We start from the raw sequence: 24,702 nt of genomic DNA on the forward strand, positions 1-24,702 counted from the left end.
AAACATTTTCTAAATCCAAGACAAGAAAGCTCAGCAACTGGGAGAGAGCCTAGCTATACAATTCCTACCCAGAAGAGCTGCCATAATGCAGTATTCAGCATGGAAAGTAAAGGCAACCCTTACTAAAGTAGTTGTAAGGTCCTTTACCACCCAACTGAAACCAAACCAGTTACCTTTTGGAGTCATTCACAAACTTAGGCTACTAAAAGCAACCCTTGGTGCTGACAGTTCTAATAAAATACACTCTCCGTTCATGAGCACGTGCACTTATATTACACACTGCATGTGCCACAGGTAGCCTCAAAGACACTTGGCACAACAGATGATCCCAGAACTCAGTTTCCAAAGGTATCAGTAATATCAAAACTACTGCACCAGCCTCACCCAGAATTCATCTTTTAATAAATTTTTGAGCTCAATGGAAATTTTACTTAGAAAGTTTAATGTTTATACCAATGAATTTCCAACTTCGTGAATGCATTTTATAGCAGGTGTCATATTTCCCAAGTTGCTAAACTTTCGCCCTTTTTCTACTGACTGATGGTGCGGCTCCTCAGAAAACTGACAAATCAGGACTGCAAAGATTCAGAAACTCAGGCAGGGGCGAGCTCCCATGTAATTCTCTTTCATCAGATGGAGGTTTTCAACACTCGATCATCAGAATACTTATGACATCACACATTAGTAACTTAACCCTTTAAGTACAACTCTCCTCACAAAAGCAAGGGCTATAGATCAAAGACTCCTCAATCATCTGTTTAAGCAAATCTTCAGGACACTGGCGCTGTCCTGCAGGCAAAATCACAAGGGCAGCTCAGCTCTGCTAGGCAACCCACTCTGGTGTGCTAGCCTGAAAGGCACACCATTTGCCCAATGAAAGCCCCTTCGCAGGGTCCAGGCACAGCGACCCGAGAGGAGGGGCCAAAAAGATGGCTTCGGCCACCCGCCCCCTGGGGCCAGCCCTGGTCACCTGCCAATAAACATACAACAATCCCTCCCAGGGCTCTAGCCATCACCTCGCCCGAGGCCTTGTCCCCCTCCTGGTCCTCTGAGGTGTTCACGGGTCCCGCGCCATTCGGCAGGCCCGGGTCGCTCCCGGGGACGCCGGCCCGCGTATGCACCTCCGATCTTCGCCCGGGCTTCGAACGCCGAACAGGACCTGTCAAAGCCCGCTCCTGCTCCCAGGGCCGGGACGCGGAGAGGCCCCGGCTCTGAGTCCCAGGGTGCCGAGGTCCGCGTGGACCGTCACCCGCCCGGGCTCGGCGTCGCGGCCTGCTCCCGGCGCCCGCGTGGGCCTCGCACAAGAGGCGGCCCGGGCATTGCAATCCCCCCGGGCCGGGACACAAAGCGGCCCAGGGGGAGCCCGCCTCACCTGCAGCACTGGGCGCCGCGGGCCTTCCAGAACCATCGGACCCCGCTCCGGCGCGCGCGTCACAGCCCAGGCCTCCCGGTGCCGCCCGGCGCCGCCGCCGCCGCCGCCATTTCCTGCCGCTCGCCGTCGCCTCGTTCCCGCTGTCAGGTTACTCCATTCACCTGGGCCCGGAGCCGCCCGCGCCTCACCGCGCCGCGCCCCGACCCCTCCCGCCCGCGCCTGCGGAGACTGCGCAGCGCCCTGCTCGCCCGCAGCCCGCGCTCGGCCCGCGGCGACGGCGCACAGCGGCTTGGAGAATCCCACCGGCGTCGCGCCGCCGCTCCGCGCCCCCTCGCTCGCTCGCCCCGCGGCCGCATGAAAGCCGTCCTGTGATTGGACGGAGTGCGGAGGTGAAAGGTTAATCCGGGTACCCCAGCCATTCAGGAGCTAGGAAACAGCGGGCTCCGGCCGAGACGTTGTCTGCGGCCCATCGCGAAGACCAAGCTGTGTAACGCAGTCGGGCGGGCAGCAGGACTTCTGGCCCCGCCGCCTCGGCCGCCGCGGGCTACGCAGTCTGGACTTAGTCTAGAGGAGCCTCCCAGCTCTGGTGGCACCTTCACGGATCCATCTGCAAGCCTCTCTGCACGGCCCTTTGGGTCCCCAGAACTGGGCCCTGTGGCCAGCCCTGGAGGCCAACTTGGACAACCAGAAAATGCCCTCGGTGTGCAGACGCTTGGTTTTATAGGTCGGAGCCTTCTGCCGCGCCTCCTTGCTCAGAGTTCAAAGGAGTAAAGAGGCTGACTTAAAGAAAACCATCTTAGTGCAGGACACTCTCCCACCTCCCATGTTGGCATCTCTTCCAGAAGATTCCCCCCCTAGACAGCTCTACTCCAGGTGAGGGATAGATGGTACTAGCACCTGGCTTCTCTCTGCCCCTGGAAGCGTTTAGTGGCAGCTGTCCCTCTGCACTGCATTCAGTGGGGTGGCCACCAGTCCCACGTGATTACTGTTGCCTCTCTGAATTAAGGTGGAGGTATGATTTGCTCATCTTTGTACTTACAAGTTGAAGTGGTTTATTTATTAGAATAAAAACTAGTGTATTATTATTATTATTATTATTATTATTATTATTATTATTATTTTGAAACCAGGTCTCACTGTGTCGACCAGGCTGGCCTGGAACTAGGAGGCCTAACTTTAAAAAGATCAGTTCATTCATTTATTGGTGTGTCTGTGAGTATGTGTGAGATGCCTGGCTTGGAGCTGGGATCCTCATGATTTCACAACAAATGCTCCTAACCTCCGAGCCAGTTCTCCAGCCTCCCGTTTATTTCTCTGATGTGAGCACTAGAAATTTTTAAGCTTCATTGGCTAGCATTGAATTTAAGGCTTACAGGCCTGTGTACCTTATGTCCTTCCCATTTTAACAGAGGGGAAAAAACCCGGAGTAACCTCCAATAAGTCTGCAGCTAGGATATGAACAACTGAGATTTAAATCTTATGCTGTCTTCCCAGCTGGTATGTTCATTCAGTCCTGCCTGTGCTCAAATTTTGGTCATGTGTTAATTGGCTTGATGTTAATGGCTTAACATCATGGGTAAATTAGGAAATAAAATGGTTTTGGCTGACCACATTGAAAAAATGTTTCTTAATAAAAATAAAAATAAATAAAATAAAGCACTGTAGGCAATAGATCTCCCTAGAGAAGACATAAAGGGTTTTTGAAAGTGGCCCTTTATAAGCAGAATGAAATCTGATAAAAAGTGTAGGGCTGCACTGAGGTACACTGGCAGCAGGACTGGGGATGGGTAGAACTGATGTTTCTTCCTGTTTTCCTTCCATAGTCTCTCAGGACCAGCTCAAAGCCAGCAGGATGGCTCAGCTGGTAAAGTTGCTTGCTTGCATTGCAAACCTGACAACCTGAGTTCAAATCCTGGGACCCACCTGAAGGTGGAAAGAGAGAACTGATTCCTCAAAGTTACCCTCTTACCTCCACACACATTGTTGTATCCTCCTCCCAACACACACACATCACAAAAATAAAAATTATTTTAAGCCAACTGGGCTTGTCCACTAGCAGATGTTTCTGATTTTATTGGGTTTTTTTGTTTTGTTTTGTTTTGTTTTTAATAACTGGAGAGCATGGTGGTCCATCTGTCTTTCAAATAAAAAAAAAAATGAATTTGGACTATCCAAGCACGAGGAAGAGGTTGAGATAACAAAATCACAGATGAAGCCTAGCCTGAGCTACATGCCACAGCCCTGGTGTGTGTGTGTATCTCCACAAAGGGTGATCTTTGCTAATGCAGTTGGACAGTGTCTTGCTCTCAGGAACATTGCCTTTCAGAAACAGCTGCAAAAGAAACCCCTCCCACCTGACCACTCAACTCACACACTGATCACCTCTGGAAAGACCCTCACCAATAAACAGCCAATCAAAATGCACCAATTTCTCCCCATAATTCAGCCTTCTAGTCCTCATATACAGCCTCCCTTTTCAACATGTCACAATTCAACACAATTCCAGAATTGTGAATTCAGAGCTGCTGGTCATTGAACCCATGCATGCTAGGCAAGTGCTCTCTATATACCTTGCTCTGTTTGGGGGTTTTAGAGTTGACCCATAATAATCTTTGGGTTTTTCAATATTCAGAATTTTAGCATTTGAGATGCATCCTTCAGGATTACAATAAGCAGCAATGAAAAATAAACAGTAAGGCCAGGCAGTGGTGGTGCACACCTTTAATCCCAGCACTTGGGAAGCAGAGGCAGGCAGATCTCTATGAGTTCAAGGCCAGCCTGGTCTACAAAGTGAGTTCCAGGACAGCCAGGATTGTTACACAGAGAAACCCAGTTGAAAAAAGAAAAGAAAAGAAAGAGTAAAGGAGAGTCTGTCCCCTACATGCATTCTCAAGCCCCAACAGCAAACGATTGTTTCTTGTTCATTCTTCAAACTTGCCTTCACAAACAAGCCAAGGAACTTATTTATTCTGTCTTCTTCATTTACAACAACCCTGGCGTATACACATTTACTATATCTTGTTTTTAATGTAGTATATACAAATACAGGACATATCTATAGCAATGTGGAAGAGCTCCTGGTTTGCCATCATTCACCAGTCTTTTGCAATTCAATACTGATCGATTTAGAATCGATCCAGTGTATGGGGTGAGGCATGATTCCAAATGACCCCCACCCCAGACACCTACACAATTGCCCATTTACTAGCCATTTGTAGAATATCTGGGTTCTGAAATTCTCCATTCCAGTGGTCTGTCTGTCCACACTCCAGTTGCTGGTTTGTTTTCAATGTGGAGCTATCAAATCTTGTAAGGGATAGAGTTTCACATTTTGTTTGGATCTCCAGGAATCTCGGCTGCTATTTCAAGCCACACTAAACAATGGTACAATACCACATGCAATGCATTTTCTGCGAGCTAACTTTTCTTTTCCCTCAGAAATTCATGAGTCCACACTGACACAACAAAGAATAAGTAACTGAGGAGGAGCAAAAGCTCTTCCTTACCATCGAGTAATCTTAGAAGGGGTAGTGGGATGGCAACGATCACCATTTGGCAATTGTGTTTACTAAATCTGGTGGATAAGTGTTGAACGAGGCATGAGAGATCCCCACACAGATTCAAAGCATGCCCTCTGAACTCTTCTTTGAAAAGTGGTAACTTTACAGAAGAGCCGCCTAGCAGATGCCATCTCACCCAGATAAAGTCAGCTGCCATGGGAGGGGATCACAGACACACCCACTAGAGTAACACAAATGTCTAAGTGTCAAGTTAGAAGTACGGCTATGGAGGGGTCCATAGGGAAAATGCCCCTCGGAGAATGGCAGAGTGCATGCAGATCCTGATCTTCATTATTATGCAGCGTGGGCAGAGCACAGATGTGTGTACCTCGTGGCCAAAGTCCCAGCAGGACAGTGTCTGCTTTGGCCAGCAGCCAGATGTGCAGCAAACAGCCACAGCCCAAGATGGGTGGGTGAACAACACACACACTGCTACATGCTTGTGTTACCCTGACTGGTTTCCTAATTTTTCTTAATATAAGTCTATCAAAGAAAACCCTGCGTAACGTTTTAGGGACTGTGCATGCCAAGGGCCAAGGTCTGTCCATGAGGAGCCATGGAAACAGCCTTGCCTCCCTGGAATGTACATGTTGGTCCAAGGGCTTGTCTCTCCACAGTCCTGATTAGTCCAGCTCAGCCAAAGGTCAGCTCTGCCACCAAAAAGGAAGGATGTGAACTCCAGGGTCTTTCAGATCCATCTTCTGTCATTAGTGTCACCAGCGATGACCACAGTACCACATTGGTAGTGTTTCTGCAAAAAATGCATTTCCTGAATGTGCTGTAGAACCACCAGACAGACCCAAATTGAAGAGCAGTCAAAATTCTTAACAACCAAAGAAGGACTTCGGAATTGGTTTCAGAAGGGTGGCGAGATGGCTTAGCAGGTAAGAGTCCTTGCAGCTAACCCTAATGACCTAAGTTCAATCCCAGGACGTGATCTGATCTCCATGTGTGCCTTCGTACACACAGACGTGTGCAAGTAAACAGAATGTAAGTAATAAAACTATTTTTAAAATGGTTTCAGAGTGAAGAATACTGAAGATAAGTGAAAACTAAATAAAATACACAATCCTTTTCTGTCCTAAAAACAGTCTGGATCTGGCAAAGACGAGTGGGACTGGGAGATGAAGGGTGTAGGGCTGATCTTTGAACTTTCCTGCCATCACTGTGGAATTATTTTCAAATAAAAAGTGAAAAAACAAGGAAAAGTAAACCTATAAAAAAGACTAAGTTACCCATAGAAGAGCTACTTAAACTCTTATGAGTTTGCCAAGGTCACTGCATACAAGGCTGATATATGAAAATAATTGAATTTCTATGTTCTAGTAATAAATAATAGATATTTCATATTTTAAGTGTCTTACAATGGCCTCTCTCTCTCTCTCTCTCTCTCTCTCTCTCTCTCTCTCTCTCTCTCTCTCTCTCTCTGTGTGTGTGTGTGTGTGTGGGGGGGGGGTTCTTTACTGTTCCCTGGCATATAACTCATAAAAAAAAAAATCTCTGGAACCTTCAAAAGGATGTCTTTGTATGCTAATGGGGTAACTGACAGCTGGTAGTCCCTAAGTACCTTCAGGATGGGCAGTGCCAGAAGGACGGAACTTCCAGCCTCTGGGGAGGAGAGAAGGGTAAAGGTGAAGTTGATGACCAGTAGCCAACGTCCAGCACCTATGCACTGAAGCCTCCATAAAAATGTAAAAGGCAGGCAGGCGGTGGTGGCACACACCTTTAATCCCAGCACTCGGGAGGCAGAGCCAGGCGGATGTTTGTAAGTTCAAGGCCAGCCTGGTCTACAGAGCGAGATCCAGGAAAGGCACAAAGCTACACAGAGAAACCCTGTCTCGAAAAACAAAACAAAAAACCCACAGAAAACAAAAACAACAACAACAAAACAAACAAACAAAAAAAGTAAAAGGCTTTGAAGGCTTCAAGACAGAGCCATATGGAGGTTCCTGGTGAGTGACATGTCTTGAGAGGGAATGGAAGGTCCATGCCCCCTTTCCTATACCTTACACTATAAATCTTTTCATCCATCCTGTGTAATACCCTTTATAATAAGCCAGCAAACCCATTTCCCTGCATTCTGAGAGCTGCTCTAATGGATTTGTAAGAATACCAATTTGTAATTGGTTGCTGAGCAACAGCCTTATACTTGACATCTGCAGATAATGTGAGAAATGAACAGGATTAGAGGCAGGCCCTGGCATCTACTGAAGAAGTGCTTGCTTGCTGGCAGACGGCAAACTCCACACCCTTGGAAATCACAAGTCTAGTGATGGCTGCAGTGTGAAAGTACAAATCAGTTTGTTTGTCTAAAGCACCCAAAGCTAAAAAGTACTTGAGATAAATCTAACAAGTATGCTAGAGTTCTATGCTGAAATTAGAAAACAGTGATAAGAGAAACTTAAGACAAAATAAACAGAGAGGTATGCCATGTTCATGGAGCAGAGACTCAGTATTACAGAAAAGTCAGTTCCCTCCACCCATCCATAAACACCTGAGGCAGATGGGAGAGCTGGCCCTGAGGCCATAAGAGTGGGAGGGCTGCCGGGCGGTGGTGGCGCACGCCTTTAATCCCAGCTCTTGGGAGGCAGAGCCAGGCAGATCTCTGTGAGTTCAAGGCCAGCCTGGGCTACCAAGTGAGTTCCAGGAAAGGCACAAAGCTACACAGAGAAACCCTGTCTCGAAAAATGAAAAAAAAAAAAAAAAAAGAGTGGGAGGGCTGCCCCTGCCCACCACCAGCTATAACATTCGGGAGAGCAGGCCCTGCACCTCACCTGGGCAGCACAATAGAGCCGACTCTGTTGGTGGAAGTGTGGATGAGCCAGCCCTGAAGATGTGAGTGTGGGAGAGTTGTCCCCATTACTCACCTGGCATCTGGTGGCATGGGCAGGGGAGAGATGCCCCCCCAACACCTGAGGCAGATGGGAGAGCTGGCCCTGAGGTCATAAGAGCAAGAGAGCTGTCCCTGACCCTCATCAGCTGCAGCACTCGGGAGACTCAAGAGAGTGGCCCCTATGCCACACCTGGGCAGCACAGTAGAGCTGACCCTGAAGGTGCAGGTGTAAGAGAACTGACCCTGAGGACATGAAAGCTGGAGAACCAGCCCTACCCCTTGCTCATCTCTGTAAAGGGTGAACTAGCCTGTGCAATGCAGGAGAGCTTACCCTGGTGGTGAGGACAAGGGAGAGCTGATGGGCTGACCAGCCCTGCAACTACCCAGGCCCAGAACCAGGGTTATATATTGGCCCACTCCAATATCCACCCTATCTGCAATCTACTGGAGCATGTCAAGGGGCTGGTCCTGCAGACCCAAAGCTGCAGGATTTCCACAACACAGAACAACATCAGGATAACCAAGAGGCATTCCAGTGAGGGCCTAGCATGGATAGTGTAGCAGAAACCAGAGGCCTTGGACTTAGACCAATGACTCTCTGCAATGAACACTTGCAAGTAAAGATATCTGGACAAAAGTGTTTACTACATGACTCACTGTGTCACACTGCAGCTTCCACAGCAAGATTGTTTTTTTTTTTTTCCTTCTTTCTCTTTTTTCTTTTATTTTCCTCTTAAATTTTATTTTATTTTATTTTGGTGGGGAACTTACAAGGGCAGAGGGTGGATATGAAGGGACAGAGAAACGAATGGGATGGAGTTGCATGATGTGAAAGACACAAAGAATAAATAAAAAAAAGTTAAAAAAAAAGGAATGTCAGTTATCCCCAAACTACTGTTAGATTATAAACAATTCCAATATCCCAACAGCCTGGATGTGCCATCCTTTGCTGACATCAGCTTCTTCAGCCCTCCAACATTGACTGAAGACCAAGGGCTCTTCAGGAATCCTCCCAGACTTCAGAAACAAATCTGGACTTCCAGGCATCCAGACTCACGGATGAAGCAGCTCCCGGGTTCGTAGCCTCACAATGCAGACAGCTGTTGCTGGACTACCAAGCCTGTACCGTATAAGCCAGTGCTTCTCAACCTTCCTAATGCTGCGACCCTTTAAGACAGTTCCTCATGTTGTGACCCTCAACCATACAATTATGTCATTGCTACTTTGTAACTGTGATTTTGCTACCATTATGAATCATAATGTAAATACCTGGTGTGCAGGATATCTGATATGTAACCCCCAAAGGGGCTGTGATCCATAGGTTAAGAACCGCTGATTTAAGCCAATCTTACAATGAAGCCCCTTCCAGTATATATTCATTCTATCAGTTCTGTTCCTCTAGAGAACTCTAATATAGATAGCTAATTGCTCTGGCAGCAATTGTTGGGATTTCTTTGACATCTTTAACAAAAACAACATTTGGCATTTTGAACGAATTCTTTATACCCTTCCAGCCACCCATATGTTTATCCTTTTATCAAAAGCATTCCTTGTTAATGACATAACTTTAGAATGCCTTGATGGTAGCAGTTCAGCAGCAGGGTAGAGGCCCTCACCAGCAAGGCGCAAAGGCTGGGCCACTGCCAGAAGGTGCTGCCCACTCTAGGGGTGGGTCGTTCTAGGAAATGCCATCCCGGACCTGCCCAGGGGTTAGTTGATTTTAGAACCAAGTGACAATTAGTTAGCCACCACAGTATCTAATATGCAAAAAAAAAAAAAAACCTTGCATCTGTACAAAAACCAGCAGAATGTATCATAGACAAAAAAATAAACCTCAAAAGAATATCATTTCTAACTAAGACAGCACGGCAAAATAATTATGGACTTGGGTTAGACAACTGTAGCCAAAATTTTAATTGATCAAGTATCTCCAAATTTAAAAGCCATCAGGTTTTCTCAGTGCTACCCTCTCTAGTCTCTACCCTTGTTAGAATTCCTAGCCACTCTCCCAGCTACATGACCACACGTGTGCTGTCCAGTAGCCAGGCAAGATGCTTAGTCACCCAGGGCCTTACGTCCTATGTAATCCATGCGCTGCACAATCTCAGGGGTCCCCAAGATCAAGCGAGGATTGGCAATCGGCACAAGTCACTCAGTGCTTCATCAAGCAAAAGATGAGGACCAGGGCTGGGGCCGGGCTGTAGCCTGAGGACGAGGTAAGAAGTCTCTGGTAGCTGGCTGCTCTGCTTCTCTGATCTTTCAGCTTTCACCCTCGATATCTAACTCTGCATTTTTATTGTTAAGACTAATTAGGATTGCACTTCATCATACCTTGCTGGGCATCCTCATTTCTTCAGGAAATTGTAGTGGGAAAGCTATAGAAGGCTAGACCAGGACAGTGTGAGCCTTCCGAGGCAGCCTAGACAGTAGGCTTACTCACCATTAGAAGAATCCTTTCTAACAGGGAGAGACACTGCTTGGTGCCAAGGCTTCCAAGTACATAGAGATGCTTGTCTAGTTGTCACACTGGGAACATTGAACACATCACTTCAGTAAGCTGGTATCTTCCAGCACCATCAGGGTACCAGACAGGACTAAGCCAAACCAGACTTCTCCCAATACCACAAACACTGCAGGAGCCCTGAACACATTGTCCTGTATAGGGCACTGGGAATGGGGATGGCATGGCAGTGAAGGACCAACACGTCAAGCGCTTTTTGCTTCCATTACAAAGTATGGTTTGAATGATCAATTTTATGGAGTTCTTTCCCCAGACATGCCCCGATCCAGCCTGGGGTCCCAGTTAAACTCCCTCCTCAGATAGTTATCTCCTCACAGACATCATCTGGATTCTTTCCACAACCTACAGGGACTAGACAGATCATTTTTAGGAAACAACCACATACAACATGGCACCTTTGGTGTAAACGCTATTACCCCACGTGCACACACATATGCATGCACACCTACACACACCTCAAACTCTAGGGCTTTCTCTGGTCACCACAGATAGGCCATTCTTTAGCCCAGAAAGACTGGAGGGTCCAGCACAAGCGGTTTTAAACTGTCAGTCTGCGGCTTCCATGCTGTCTTCTTACAGCCTTCCTTGCTATGCCAGGGTTGTTATTTATTAAGCGGTGCAATGTTATTCATTAAGCAGAGCTGTTTACTGTGCAAGAAAAGCCATGAGGTACAACAAAACCCACTATAAGAATTTATTAAGGGAAGGGGACAGAAGGTATGTGCTTAGGCCTATAGGAAGGATCGTGCAGGCAAAAGGGCGGAGGCATAAGTGGGACCCGATTTTATAGGTTCCGCCCAAACATATGCATATGGGCTGATGTAACTATGCCATGCATGCGCATAGATTATGTGATCACACTGCACGCAGATTACGTGACTGTGCAGTGCATGGATTACATAGGACGTAAGGTCCTGGGTGACTAAGCATCTTGCCTGGCTACTGGACAGCACATGTGTGGTCATGTAGCTGGAAGAGTGGCTAGGAATTCTAACAAGGGTAGAGACTAGAGAGGGTAGCACAGAGAAAAGCCGACGGCCGTCTAGAAAACCCAAGGCTGCCCGGGATGTTTCCCTGATCTGTTATGGCAGTGGCACAGCAACATCCAGGTGTTCTTGAATATTGTTTTAAGGTGTGTTACTTTTGTTTATGTTGCATTCGTTAAGCTCTGTTACTGTGCCTGTCTAATAAAGAACTGAATGGCCAATAGTGAGGCAGGAGAAAGGATAGGCAGGGCAGGCAGGCAGAGAAAATATATAGAAGGAAAAATCTGAAAGGATTTTCCAGCCACCCAGCTACACAGCAAGCCACAGAGTAAGAGTAAGATTTACAGAAGTAAGAGAACAGGAAAAGCCCAGAGGCAAAAGACAGGTGGGATAATTTAAGTTAAGGAAAATTAGCAAGAAACAAGCCAAGCTAAGGCCAGGCATTCATAAGTAAGAAAAAGCCTCTGTATATTTATGTGGGAGCAGGTGGTGGGCCCCCAAAAGAAAAAACAGCAACAACCAACAACACCCAGGAATGAAGACTAGTGGATGAGGAAAGGGTTGAGTTCCAGGAAAAAGGAGCTTTAAGATGGACAGACAGAATGGTGCCATTTTATTGATGCTCCTGTCGCTTCCATGTGGCTCCTCTTGGCTCACACAGTTGGGCTGTGGCAAGGCCCATGAGAACTGAGCTTGGGAAAGCTGAAGTTGGTCCGAGGTCCCTGAAATCCAGATCTGACTGCTGGGCTGGGGCACTGGAAGCTCATGTGGTCTCCTTCCCTAGGGAAAACAGAACTTCATACCTGCACCTGGCAGCCAACTTTCTCCATGGGGGGGGGGGTATCTGCAAGGCCTTACCAGGATCAGCCTCAACCTCTTGGGGTCACATTGTTTGGGGGCCACCTGAAGGGGCTCTGAAAGCACATTAATGCTCCAGGAAATTCCTCAGATTTTCATTCCAGCTCTGACCCTTCACTGCCACTCATGTTTTGTCTAATCTTTGCTTCTTGTGGGACGATGCAGCATCCACCATAAAACTTTGGAGTGTTGGGTTGGGTGCCCCGCAGCCTGGCACCTGGGAGAGTGCCCAGCACACGTCAGGTATGCCCCTCATGCTTCTCTCCTCTCCCCGGATGCTTCCTGTGCTCCATCAGAGGAAAGGTAGGCTCTTATCTCCTTCTGACCTCTGTCACCAAAAACCAACCAGAAGGCCTGTGTGCTGAGGGAGCCAGCTGCCACAGCTGGCCCACCCCTGACTGCTAGAACCTAGGCAAACACCACCAGGATGTTTGTTGTTATCCAAACTATAATTCTTATTATGATTGAAGTATCCATTTCCCCAAAAGTTCATGTACTGAAGGCATGGCCCTCAGGGTAAACAGTGATCACATATGTGACTTTTGGAACATGATTGGATTATGAGGGCTCTGACTTGGTCAATGGATTCATCTATTGGTCTATTGGTAGCATTACGAGGAGGTATGGAAATGTCAGGAGGTAGAACTTCACTGAGGAAATTAGGTCACTGGGGTTGTGCCTTTGAGGAGTATGTCTGTGCCATCCCTCCTCTACCTTCTCACCCCTAGCCCCCCACCCCCTCTTCCTGTCCACCACAAAGTGAAGTGCTTTGCCCTGTCACATGATCTCTGCCATGATGCTCCGACTCACTTCAGGTCACAGGAATGGAGCCATCCAACTAGAGAATGATGCTTCCAAGACCATAAACATAAATCTTTCATCTTGTGGTGGTTTGAATGACAATGGCCTCATAGGCTCATGTGTACAAATACTTGGTCTTCAGTCAGTGGAACTGTTTGGCAAGGATTATGAGGTGTGGCCCTGCTGGCGGAGGTGTGTCACTGGGAGTGGTGGGTTTTGAGCTTTCCCAAGTCCACACCATTCCCAGTTAGCTCTCTCTGTCTCATGCTTATGGATCAATTTGGGATGTAAAATCTCACCTGCCTGCTGCCATGCTCCCTGCCGAGATGGTCATGGACTCACCCTCTGAACTGTGAGCCCCAAATATACTCCTTTTCTGAGTTGCTTTGACCGTGGTGTCTTTACAGCAATAGAAAGGTAGTAAGACAAACCTTTATGTTGTTCTCACGGGCATTTGTCAAAGCAGTGAGAAGCTGACAACACACCAATCTTTCACCGTCATTCACTCAACCCCACAAGCAGCCAGAGAACAGTCTCCTTCCACCACGGTAGCTGTGGCCAGTGCCTTCACCCAGATAAGGAGGCAAAGGAAGATACGGGGTATGGTTCTTCTTGGACACCTGCCGCTCCCTCCACTCTGCATCGTGGAGCAGGGATGAGCTGTCTAAATATACAGTCTCCATTTTGGACCATGGGGATGGGAGCCATGGTATAAGGATGACACAGCCACGAGAGAGCCAAGAGTGGCCGGAAGGACAGGTCAGTTAATAGATGAATCAAGCCTGAAGGCCTCTACAGACAAAAGTGAAAATAAACTTCATTTTTCCTTCTTTTTCTATGTGTATGTGTTGTGCATGTACATGTACACATGGGTGTGCCTGCAGTGTGGAGGTCAGAAGTTGACATCGGGTGTCTTCCACTATTGCTCTCCACCTTATCATTTGAGACACAGTCTCTCAGTGAACCCAGCTCACTGATTGGCTAGACTGGCTGGCCATTGAGCTCTGGAGATACTGCTATCACTGCCCATGTCCCCACCCTCGGTCACCCAAGACCATCAGAAAACACTGATATTTATATTACGATTCATAACAGTAGCAAATTTACAGTTATGAAGTAGCAACAAAGTAATTGTGTGGTTGGGGGTCACTACAACCTGAAGAGCTGTATTAAAGGGTTGCAGCACTAAGAAGGTTGAGAACCACTGGTCTAGATCATAAAGTAGATTTTTTTTAAAAGGCAGGGAATGCAGACCTCCTAGCAGTCTGTCTCTGAGCTATAGAGCTTACCACTGTGCCAATCCCTTGTGTCAAGGGTTCCAAATCTGAGGACTAGAACTAGAGAAAGCATGCGTGCGCGCGCGCGCGCACACACACACACACACACACACACACACACACACAATTGAATCTGTATGGCACATAGCAAGGGCAGACTATCTTCCTGCCATTATTCCCCAAACAATATGACAACTGTTTATATAAGCCCATGTCACAGTATCATAAGTAATCTTGAGGTGACTGAATAATGAGTAACTCTGAGGTGTGCAAATATCACACCACTGTATTTTCAACCTGTGCATCCAAGGACTGTGGCCTCTGACCAAAGTCTGAGAACCAGCCTCACACAGATACTTGGGGATACCACACTGTTGTCTTTCCTTCTTGGAATTTTGCTCAAAAAGACTCAAGACAAGTGGATACAGCTGAGCATCTTAGTTAGGGTTTCTGTTGCTGCGAAGACACACCATGACCATGGCAACTCTTATAAAGGAAAACATTTCATTGGGGCTGGCTAACAGTTTCAGAGGTCTAGTCCATTATTATCGTAGCAGGAGGAAGCATGACAGTGTGCAGGCAGACATGGTGCTGGAGAAGGAGCTAAGAGTTCTACATCTTGATCCACAGGCAACAGGAAGTGAACTGTTTACCACACTGAGCATAGCTTGAACACAGGAGACCTCAAAGATCACCCCCACAGTGATACACTTCCTCCAACAAGGCCACGTCTAATCCAACAAAGCCACACCTTCTAATAGTGCCATTTCCTATGGGGGCCATTTTCTTTCAAATCACAACAGAGGACGAGCGTGCTTCCTGTGAGGGCAGACGGTAAAAGGACTACTTTTAGGAAAAGAAGGATAGTGTCATTTCTGGTTGGAAAGAACACATGCACACACGTGCACACATATACACAGGCACACAAATATGCATGCACACACATGTGAACACACATGGAAAGAAGCCATCAGAGAAAAGTGATCAGTTAAAGAAATTTATATTGAAAATTTTTCTTAAGAATACATGTGATTTTACAAGGTCATTCATCATAGCACCAGGCCCAATATTCCATGATAGAAAACTATCAAGTAACAAATACTCCAGGGGTTTTCCCACATGTATAAATTATGCAAATATCCATTTATATCTTCATTCACAATAATCAATAAATAAGAGCGCACATTCACACAGCATATTTTTTTTACAAAGATCCCTTTGTTTTTATAAAGCTATAGCTATGCACACTAAATAGACAAAATAATCCTTATACCACAAAATAACATTTTGCTTTTGTCCCAGTCAAAAGTTCTGCAACTTTCAGGTACAAGCCACGAGGTCTTCCGCCATGCCATTAAGAAAACATTAATTCTGTTAAGTATATCCCAGGCCGTGAAAGAACAAAACACCCATCCCCATGTAAGAGGTATTCAAGACAGAACACCATCCTGTCTCCAGGCTTCACAACCTGTCCCAACAGTGCTGGGGAGGGAGTAACATTTTCCTATTTGTCTTTGACCAGTATTATCAGCACAAAAGTAAATAATGCAGGTAGTATTGTAAGGTCCAATTTCAAGGGCAGAAGGCAGGTGCATCCCTCACTGTAGAGCCCACCCTTCCTACCACACCCCCCTTGGGATGCTCTACACAGCTCTCTTGGCTAGTGTAAGAGGAAAATGCTGCGAGAGATGGAAAGATCCAGGCCGTTGCCTATAGCTACTTATTCCTACAGCTAAATTACTGAATTCCAAAGAAATTCCCCCTGGGACACTGTCTAGGGTGTCAACTTAGAACTACCAGGTTCCACTTCAAACCTTGTAACAGTCAGGCCACCCCTGGCTTACCAACAACCCCCCCGCCCAAGGCACCTTTCTGAAACATCAAACCGATGCAAGCTGTAAGTTTTGGCAGTTCATTCATTTACACAAGTGCATTTATCACTTACAGAGATAAAAACAAACAAAAAGACCTTGCAAAGACTAGAGCTTTAAACCCTGAGAGGACTTTTGTTGTGGTCCTCCACCCTTCCACCCAGAGAGGTAAGTGCATTATACAAGGTGTCTGTGGCTGAGCCAGGGTGGGATTCCCAAGCCAGGGCTGTCTTAAACTTGGGAACTCCCCAAATTTCTTTTAAAACATGTCTCAGTCCTTACATGACTCTCAAGAACACAGGCATTTTATGGCTGCTCTTCCCACACAGCCTTACAGTCTCAGTTCCTACTGACTTTTGACGTGCTGGGGGAAAAAAAAAAGCATTCACTGTCACAAATGAAACAAGCCTCCAACTAAATGAGATTTTTCTATTTCTTTTTTAATAACAATGCAAAATTTCATGACTTTTAAGCTTAAAGAAAAAATGGTTCTCACGTAAGAGGACAATTATAACTTTATCCAAAGAATTCATCCCCCTCACCACCCACCCCGAGTTTTAATGCTTGAAAAAGTTTATTTGGGGGGCTTGAGAAATGACTCTGTGATTCAGAGCACTTGCTACTCTGGCAGGCAACCTGGGTTTGGTTCTCAGCAACCACACGGTGGCTCAAAACCATCTGTAAGTCCAGTTCCAGGGGACCCAACACCCTACACTGGCCTCCATGGGTACTGCACACATAGTCCAAAAACATACATGCAGGCAAACCATTCATACCCAATAACATAAAAATGAAATCTTTTTTAAAGTTGATTTTGTGGGGGTTTTTTTGTCCAGTTGTTTTTTTTTTATTTGTTTGTTGTTTTTATTTTCTTCCTTTGAGACGGGATTTCACTCTTTCTTTCATCCAAGCTGGCAACCTTTGTGCCCCAGACTCCTCAGGGCGAGGATTATAGGTGTACACCACCATGGCTGGCTTTCAATCCTCAATCTTCACTGTGTTCCTCTAAATCCTTCTTTCCCTAGGTTTATGTTTGAAGGAGAAAGCCTGAATTCTTTCTCCAAGAAGCACGTGCTGGAGGTGGAGACGGGCAGCGGCTGGGGGCGGGACACAGTGCTGATGCTACTGAGTGGCCGTGTGTTTGGTTTTGGATAGTGAGCTTTTCTGCTACAAGTTAGAGGCCAACACTTTTTATCTTGCCATAAATTTACATTTGTAGGTTAACCATGGATTTCATGGGATTTAAGTGGTTATGCACAGGATGGGTCAAAGTGTGCAAAAATTTGATGGGAAGGCAGTGGGTAGGGACAGAGTACAAGGGTAAGGAAGGGCTAGCTCAGAGAATCCCACCCACAACTCCCAAGTAGACTGATGGCCCAGAATCAGGATCTCCTCAGGTTATCACTTTGTTTTTCTAAGCAGTAAATCTCGTCACAAAAGCCAGAGTTAGTTAGCTGTGACAACCTTATCTCTTGATCCAGTGTTTTGAAGGAAGTACTTCCCTGGACTGTTGGCCAAGTGAATTTACAAGTATACAATGGCTTAACACTTCCTCTTGTAAAAGCTGCTAGATGATAAGGCAGCTTGGGACCAGAGAGAAGCAGGCAGAAGCTAGAGTCTGTCAGGGAGGGGGGCGTAGTCCAGGCAAGGCTGCTCTGTCACTTTGGCATTTTCAGCCAATGAGAGAAAGACACCAGCACCAAGTCTTCAGCCTCTCAACCTAGATCCTTAGATGTGCTCATGAGAACACCCCCTTCTCCAGGAGGATAGACTAGGAGACTCAGCTGTCACTGGGCCACAGACCCTGCCTCACCTTGAGTCCAGAGAGGAAAATCAGTGGTGATCCTTAAAGACAGAGTCTCCAAGCAGGAGAGAGAGGGAGGCTAGGAGGGAGAGGGAGGTTAGGCCTCCAACTCCACTCAGCCCTCTGGAGTCTAGGGAGAAGATGAAATCAACATGAAGGAGTTCACATCATCATGCCAATGACATCCACGGAAAGAGACCGCTGTCACTGTGGAAGCCAGGTGATGTTCTTCCAAGGTGCGCCCCTACTCATTGGCTGACTTCTGATGGTGAGATGCGCTCCAGTGGTGTTCGGAGGCCTCACTGAGAGTGGCTGGAGTTTCATACAAACTTTAATTGGGAAGGATCATCCCAAAGTCACTGGCTAGGAAAGTGATGAGGCTTTCTTTGCTCATTTTTTGTTTTCTGTAGGTTTATTATTATTATTGTTGTTATTATTATTATTTTGATAACATCTTACTGGACTGGTATTGCAGCTGGAGACTCACATGATCCTCCACCTCAGTTCCATCTCTAAAGAAGGTGCTGGACCTTCCCATGGTCCCCAAAGCCACCAAACAGACTATGACTTAGAGAATCTTCCTTGCCTTCTCAATGCAATTGTTTACAGTTCAAGTGAGTGCTGCTGGACCTGGGCTGAGCCCAACAATGGTCAAACACAGGGCCAGAGAGAGTGATGGAGCACATTTCTCCACTAAGGTCACATCTGTCAAGCAGGCTCCAGACTGTCACCAAAAGCTAGGGAAAACCACAGCTTTTAGGGGGAAATCCTGCCCAAACTCCAAACAGCAACTGGTGAAGAACCTTGTCTGCTGTCTGGCAAATGCCAGTGTGGACGACCTGTTCCCTCCATGGGAGTCAGGGGTGGGGTGGCGGGTACAGAAAGGCTAGAAACCACGTGACCACACCATGTGTGTCTTGTGAGGATTTTGGAGAGCTAAGTGTTCCGTGGGAGCAGGTGGCAAAACTGGAAAGAAAGAAGGAGGAATGCGCCAAGCCTCGACCTTCAGACAGAGCTTTCTCATGCCACCTGATGCTCTCCTGCCCTTGACGTCATCATAGAGCTTCAGCGGAGTCCTTCAGGACAAGTTCACAATGAAGTTTGCAGGACAATGAGCCACCTAACCCACCAGCAAGAAAACCCAAAGGCATCTATGGATTGAGATGGCACACCGAAGCCAAGCACGGTGGTGCATGCCTGTAACCTAGCACTTAGGGGAATGGGGCAGGAGGAACAAGAGTTCAAGGCCAGCCTGGGCTATTTAGTAAGCCCGTGTGAGGACAAACAAAAACAGAGAGCAATGAAGCTAAGAGTGTAGAACATATGTGCTTACTTATTTCACCTGTCGGAATAAGTGCAAAGGAAAAGAAAGTCCATGGACAGGAAAAGGTAGACAGAAGGCCACAGACACCACCCATTCAGAGCTGAAATAGAGCCCATGAAGAAGGAAGCAGGGAAGGGTCATCACACCACGTGCCTGCAGGGGGCAGCACTGAGGAACCTCCCACTTTGGCACCTAAGAAGGGCTTGGGAGTTGGAATGGTGAAGGTAGGGTAAGATACAGTGCTAATTCTTGGGCTACCTGCCCCTCCCACGCGGCCAGATGATGGCTTCGCCTCCTACTCCTAGAGAACAAGAAAAGCGCCACCCAGGGACACAAGACTAAGAAGTCTGGACCAACTTCAGGAGGTCACAGGGTGAATACTGAGGCTGCCTTCTTCAAGGCCCAAACTCAGTACTCAGAGATCTCTGGGTCCCGTCCTGTGGTTTGTGCACCTGGCCAAGGGAGCATGTGGGAGTCCAAACCCAGCCTTTGTCCTAGCCGAGGACTGTATCTGCTCAGAGAAAGAGAAAATAGCTCTCCTCTGGCAATTAAACCAAGTGTGGATGGTGGGTGGCTTCTGCCCAGAAAGGACAGGATTACTGATCCTGAACAAGTACACTGCACGGGCTAACAGGAGCCCCGTGTGAGTCTCTCTTTTCCACGCAGGAGTGGTGGGAAGACCCATCAGGAAATGGACTAAGCCCCAGAAGAAACATGCAGCTGCAGATAGGGTGGGCACTCCATAGTTAGGCCAGACCACTGGGTGACACTAGTCTTACCAGATGGTCGTCAGAGCTTCCTGCCAGCCCCTGGATGCATCACCCCTAAACATGAATAGACGCAGGTATTTGTTCATACCCTGAAAGGTGGAGACTGAGCCCAACCAAGAGAACAGAATTTAGAGGAAACAAAGGCAATTCTGAGAGCAGATAATGCTCCCCACTTGTATCAGCCACAGAGGAGACCTGCACCCCGACTCATTTAAATATAAACGAACCAGGGAGGCCCAACATTGGCACAGCCAGGGATTCAGAAAGCAAGCAAGCAAGCAATTGCAAGAGAGTTTAAGAAAATTTCCTTGAGGGTTCAGCATAGGTACCACAGCAAGGACACAAAAGCATCAGGTCAGGTGACTGAGAAGAGACTGGGGATGTCTCCAGGAATGGGGAGACTTCGTGTCACGCATAAAGGCATGGGGTTAGGAATGACATCGGAAATTTTAATAATGTCAATGGGAAGCAGTGGTGAGGGTACCATTTCCACCTGCAGATCTATGCCCAGCCACATGGTAAGGGCAGAAGACAAGACACTTTAAGTCATAAAAAAAAAAATCTAAAAATATCTCCATTTATTTCTTATGTTCCATTTCTCAAAAAGTTAGTGAAGAATGGATAGAGGGGGATGGGGAGGGGGCACAGAAGGAAAAGGAGGAAAGGAGGAAAGAGGGGGGTAACAAGCAAGGATATGTAACCACAGCCCACAACTTAGTTCAGAAGTACAGCCCCCACATGCCCAAGACAGCATTATCACGAAATAGGGATGCATCAGCCATGTGATCTAACTATATTGGGAAAACCCGTATGGTTTTGGTGAGAGGGGAATTGCCATCTAAGGTACTAGCAAGCCTGTAGATGTTTTTAAACTAGTAATGTGTGTGTGTGTGTGTGTGTGTGTGTGTGTATGTGTGTGTATATATATATGTATATATATATATATATATATATATATATATATATATATATACACATTAAAGTGTTGTATGTCACATAGAAACACAGAGGAAAATTGTAGAAGAAATGGCTAAAAGTGATGTAAGGGGCTACTGCCACAAGCAAGCCTCAGGGGCAGCTGTCCTCATTGCAAACCTATAACATTTTATTTAACAGATGCTAAGCAAGGCTGAAGACAGGACTCAGTGGTGGTAGGTGCACACTGCTCTTGCAGAGGACCCTGATTCAGCTCTCAGCACCCACACAGGGGATCTTCTGATACCTTCTTAGGGCTCCATGGGTACCTGTACTCATGCAATCACACACACACACACACACACACACACACACACACACACACAATTTAAAAATAAATCTTTTAAAAAGGATGTCAAGGGATCGGATGGCTTTCTCAGCAGCTTTCCCTATCCACTCTCTTCTATACACCCCTACACTCAAATAAGATAGTTTTTTCCCTTCAAAATAAAGTCAACTTCCTGCTGGCCTGAAACCAATGACTCTTGGGCATCTTGCCTGTAGACGTTTCAAGGCTGTTAGAAGCTGTAGGAGGTGAGAAAAAGCAGCATGCAGAGACCTCTGACCAAGGTCTAGTCCCATAAAATAAATGATTCATATTTGGGCCAACTCTTCTTTGGTACCTCATCTGGGTGAGGACTGCAAAGTGTTAGGTCATAAAACATCACACGTATAACCTTCATCATCTGTGCTTTTGAACTTCCCATAGGACCCGGGAGCTCATTAAGTAGTTCACTTTCTATGGAGCTTCGGGCCTTCAACCTAGAATTGTTCCAAGCTCCCCAAAGCTTTCCCCCTAGGAATGCCTCGATTCTTTCTGGGAGAGGAGGCAGGTGCCAATCAAACTGGTTGAAAGGCCAGGTTTTTGGCTGTTGTGACTCGATGTGCTATATAAATGGTTTAAACATACAAAGTATTTAAAAATAAGCAAGTCTTTTGCTTGCTACAGGAGAATGACTCCCGGACTAAGAACAATGCTCACATGTCAAATGCAAGATGGGACGTTCCATCTCCATTGTCGATTTGACCGCATTTAGTATCACCATGGAAACACACCTCTGGCTGTGACTCTGAAGCTCTTTCCAGAAAGTCTTAACTAAAGAGACAAGACCCACCTTGAATGTGGTCAGCACCATTTCATGGGCTGGGGGGCCCAAACTGAACAAAAAGGAGAAAGTGAGCTGAGCACCAGCGTTCATCTCTCTCTGCTTCCTGACTGTGAGTACAATGTGAGCAGCCGCCTCACGGTCCTGCTGCTATGACCCCCCTTTATCATGGACGGTTACCCTGGAACCGTGAGCCCCCAACCCCTCCTTTCTTCAGCTGTTCCTGTCAGTTTTTCTGTCACAGCAACAAGAGAAGTAAGCAGAACACAAGCCTTTACAGTTGTCCAGAACATTCTAAAAGGAGCTAAGGATAAGCTTGAAGGTTAGATAAATCGCCTAAAAATGATGGCTTTGAGGGAGGACATTTTACTCAGGTTTTTCAGGACACTTGTGTACCTGGTTGCAAATCTTCTACAAAAAAGTAACAGTCCAGGAATGGGGGTCACGTGGCCTAGGAACTCGCGGCCAGTCTGTTTCTGGTAGGCTGTGTGACCTAGCTCTTGACAGCCTGCTCTGCCTCTCTGAGTTCAGCTAAACAAGATGTTCCCTGGGGCCCCTTCCTCCTGACTAACAGTTTATGGTTTTGTTTTTGTTTGTTTGTTTGTTTGTTTTTCCTGGTTTTTCGAGACAAGGTTTCTCTGCATAGCCCTGGCTGACCTCAAACTCACAGAGATCCACTTGCCTCTGCCTCCCAAGTGCTGGAATTAAAGGTGTGCGCCACCTCCGCCTGGCACAGTTTACTGCTTTATAAGGGCTGCCTAGTATGTGTTTTTTGAGAGGGATGATGAGGAGAGGAGGAACTTAGAGTCTTTGCAGGACTGAGCCTTTGCACAGAGCAGAGGGCAGAGGACGCTGGGGCGGAGATGAGGGCAATAGGAGGGTGAGGAAAGAAACCATTCTCTTTACAAGCTGCCTGCCCTGGCCTACACCCTGGTACTTTCCAGAAAACCTTTTCAAGATCTCTGTTATGGTTGACTGCAAAGGACGCTGGTGCCAAGGTGTGCATACTGAGCCCAGAAACCTGCAGAAACCCTCCCAGCTCCACCATTCATGGGAGCTTATTCTGACCCAGCCACTTCCAGCACCCTGCGGCTCCTTATGCTGCCCCGTAAGGACTTCAAATTCTGTACAGACAACTCAGCAGAATGCGAGGCAGTCTCAGGGCTATTCCAGTCAGCCAGAGCCTGGCTTTTAATGCAAATCTAGACTAACCCCTTTTCCTCTTTCATCTGATGGGAGGTCCTACTGGTGGAGAAGGTTTGAGAAGTACAGCTCTACCTCGATCCAGTCAATGCAAAAGTGAATTAAAATGCAACCCTCCAAGAATGCCAAGGCGAAAGAATGGGCCGTGGCCCACAACAAAGCTGGCAGAGCGCCCTCTTCTCTGGAGCCTGCCAATGCCCAGGAGTAATTTCTGGGGAGCAGGCAGGTGTGCTATTGAACTCTCTCAGTGAACACAACGGGTCATCAGGCTGGGACAGGTTCACGGGAGCTGTATCACCTTCACGCAAACACTCACACATAGAGGAGAACAGGGCACCTTTCTTCCTAGTATGACTCCGTTCTTTCTTGAAATCAGGCAGACCCTCCCCTGAGATAAAAGTAAGTAACTTAAGCTCCACTAGGAGCTTAGGAACCTGCATGTTCACATGCTAAGACCCGGGTTTGGAGTACACATTCGTAAGGACTCGCATCTGATCAAACAAGGCACATAAGGAGGAATCCTGTCCGCAGATCCAGCCTCAAACCTGAGCTCGGAGCACACAGTCAGGGAGGTAAGCATGCTCTCAAGTCTTAGAGAATCAAGGGGAAATGTGAGCAAAGACTGAACCAGACAGCAACAGGAGGTGGGGCCTGTGTTCCCTCTGAGGTCTTCCATCTTGGCAGAAGCGGCTCAACCCTGAACAGACAGTAAGATGCAGGAGGCAGACTCCACCCTGGTCAGGGTCCTGTCTTTTATTCTCCAGACACGTTTCAGAGCCGGCTGACATCAAGCTGGGGGAAGAGCAGCAAGCAGTAGACCAGGAGCCAGAGGAAAAGAATGAAATATATCACATCGGGCTGCTGTACAAACTGTGTCAGAGAGTCGTTGGGTGGGCTCTGGCTTCCCAGTGGCACAGCTTCTCCAGAGGAGTTGGTGCCAGTCCTGCAGAGGGAAAGATAGGGGACAGGATGGTCACTGGTGGGGTCCCTACGAGGGAGGACCACATCCTGAACCTCAACCCAACCGCCCACCTGCAGATGAAGGTTCCCATGATACATCAGGAGGTTCCCATCTGTGTGTACATTCCAGGCAGCCCTTGGAACACCCACACAGACCCCAGCCATCTCCATGACCCTTAACAGAAGGAACTATCTGGACCCATTTCACAGATGGCTGCAGTGACAGTTTGGGGGCCGCAGTTGTCACAGGCCACACAATTACTTTGTGATAGAGCTACCACTGAGCCACATCTCCTGGGAAACCTTGGAAGGAGGAGGTAGGACTACCAGCTCTCAGCTATGCCTCAGTTAGTAAAGGAACTTTGACAGATGATTTCAAAGCAGCCACCAGAAACAAACCAAGTCACCCCAAGTTTAGTCTGTGAAATATTACCTTCAGAAGAACTGCTAGCTTTGGGGTCAGAGTTACGTTTCTTTTATG

General features: G+C 47.1%; 2 protein-coding genes across 5 annotated transcripts in view; both read right to left on the bottom strand.

Moving 5' to 3' along the window:
- Nucleotides 1-1,549, bottom strand: part of Dicer1 (dicer 1, ribonuclease III) — a 66,882-nt gene extending 65,333 nt beyond the window's left edge. Inside the window, exon 1 of the mRNA XM_059279029.1 lies at nt 1,373-1,549. The gene's annotated coding sequence lies outside the window, so the exon portion shown is untranslated. The remainder of the gene's footprint in view (nt 1-1,372) is intronic.
- Nucleotides 1,550-23,999: 22,450 nt separating this feature from the next.
- Nucleotides 24,000-24,702, bottom strand: part of Clmn (calmin) — a 93,422-nt gene continuing 92,719 nt past the window's right edge. For 2 of the 4 annotated variants that reach the window (XM_059279697.1, XM_059279694.1), the window contains one exon: nt 24,000-24,204. In XM_059279697.1, the coding sequence (XP_059135680.1) occupies nt 24,033-24,204 (172 nt within the window). In that variant the 3' untranslated portion in view covers nt 24,000-24,032. The remainder of the gene's footprint in view (nt 24,205-24,702) is intronic. The other 2 variants (XM_059279695.1, XM_059279693.1) reach the window with 1 other exon arrangement.

This window comes from Peromyscus eremicus, chromosome 14 (genome assembly GCF_949786415.1).
Source record: "Peromyscus eremicus chromosome 14, PerEre_H2_v1, whole genome shotgun sequence".
Taxonomy (NCBI): domain Eukaryota; kingdom Metazoa; phylum Chordata; class Mammalia; order Rodentia; family Cricetidae; genus Peromyscus; species Peromyscus eremicus.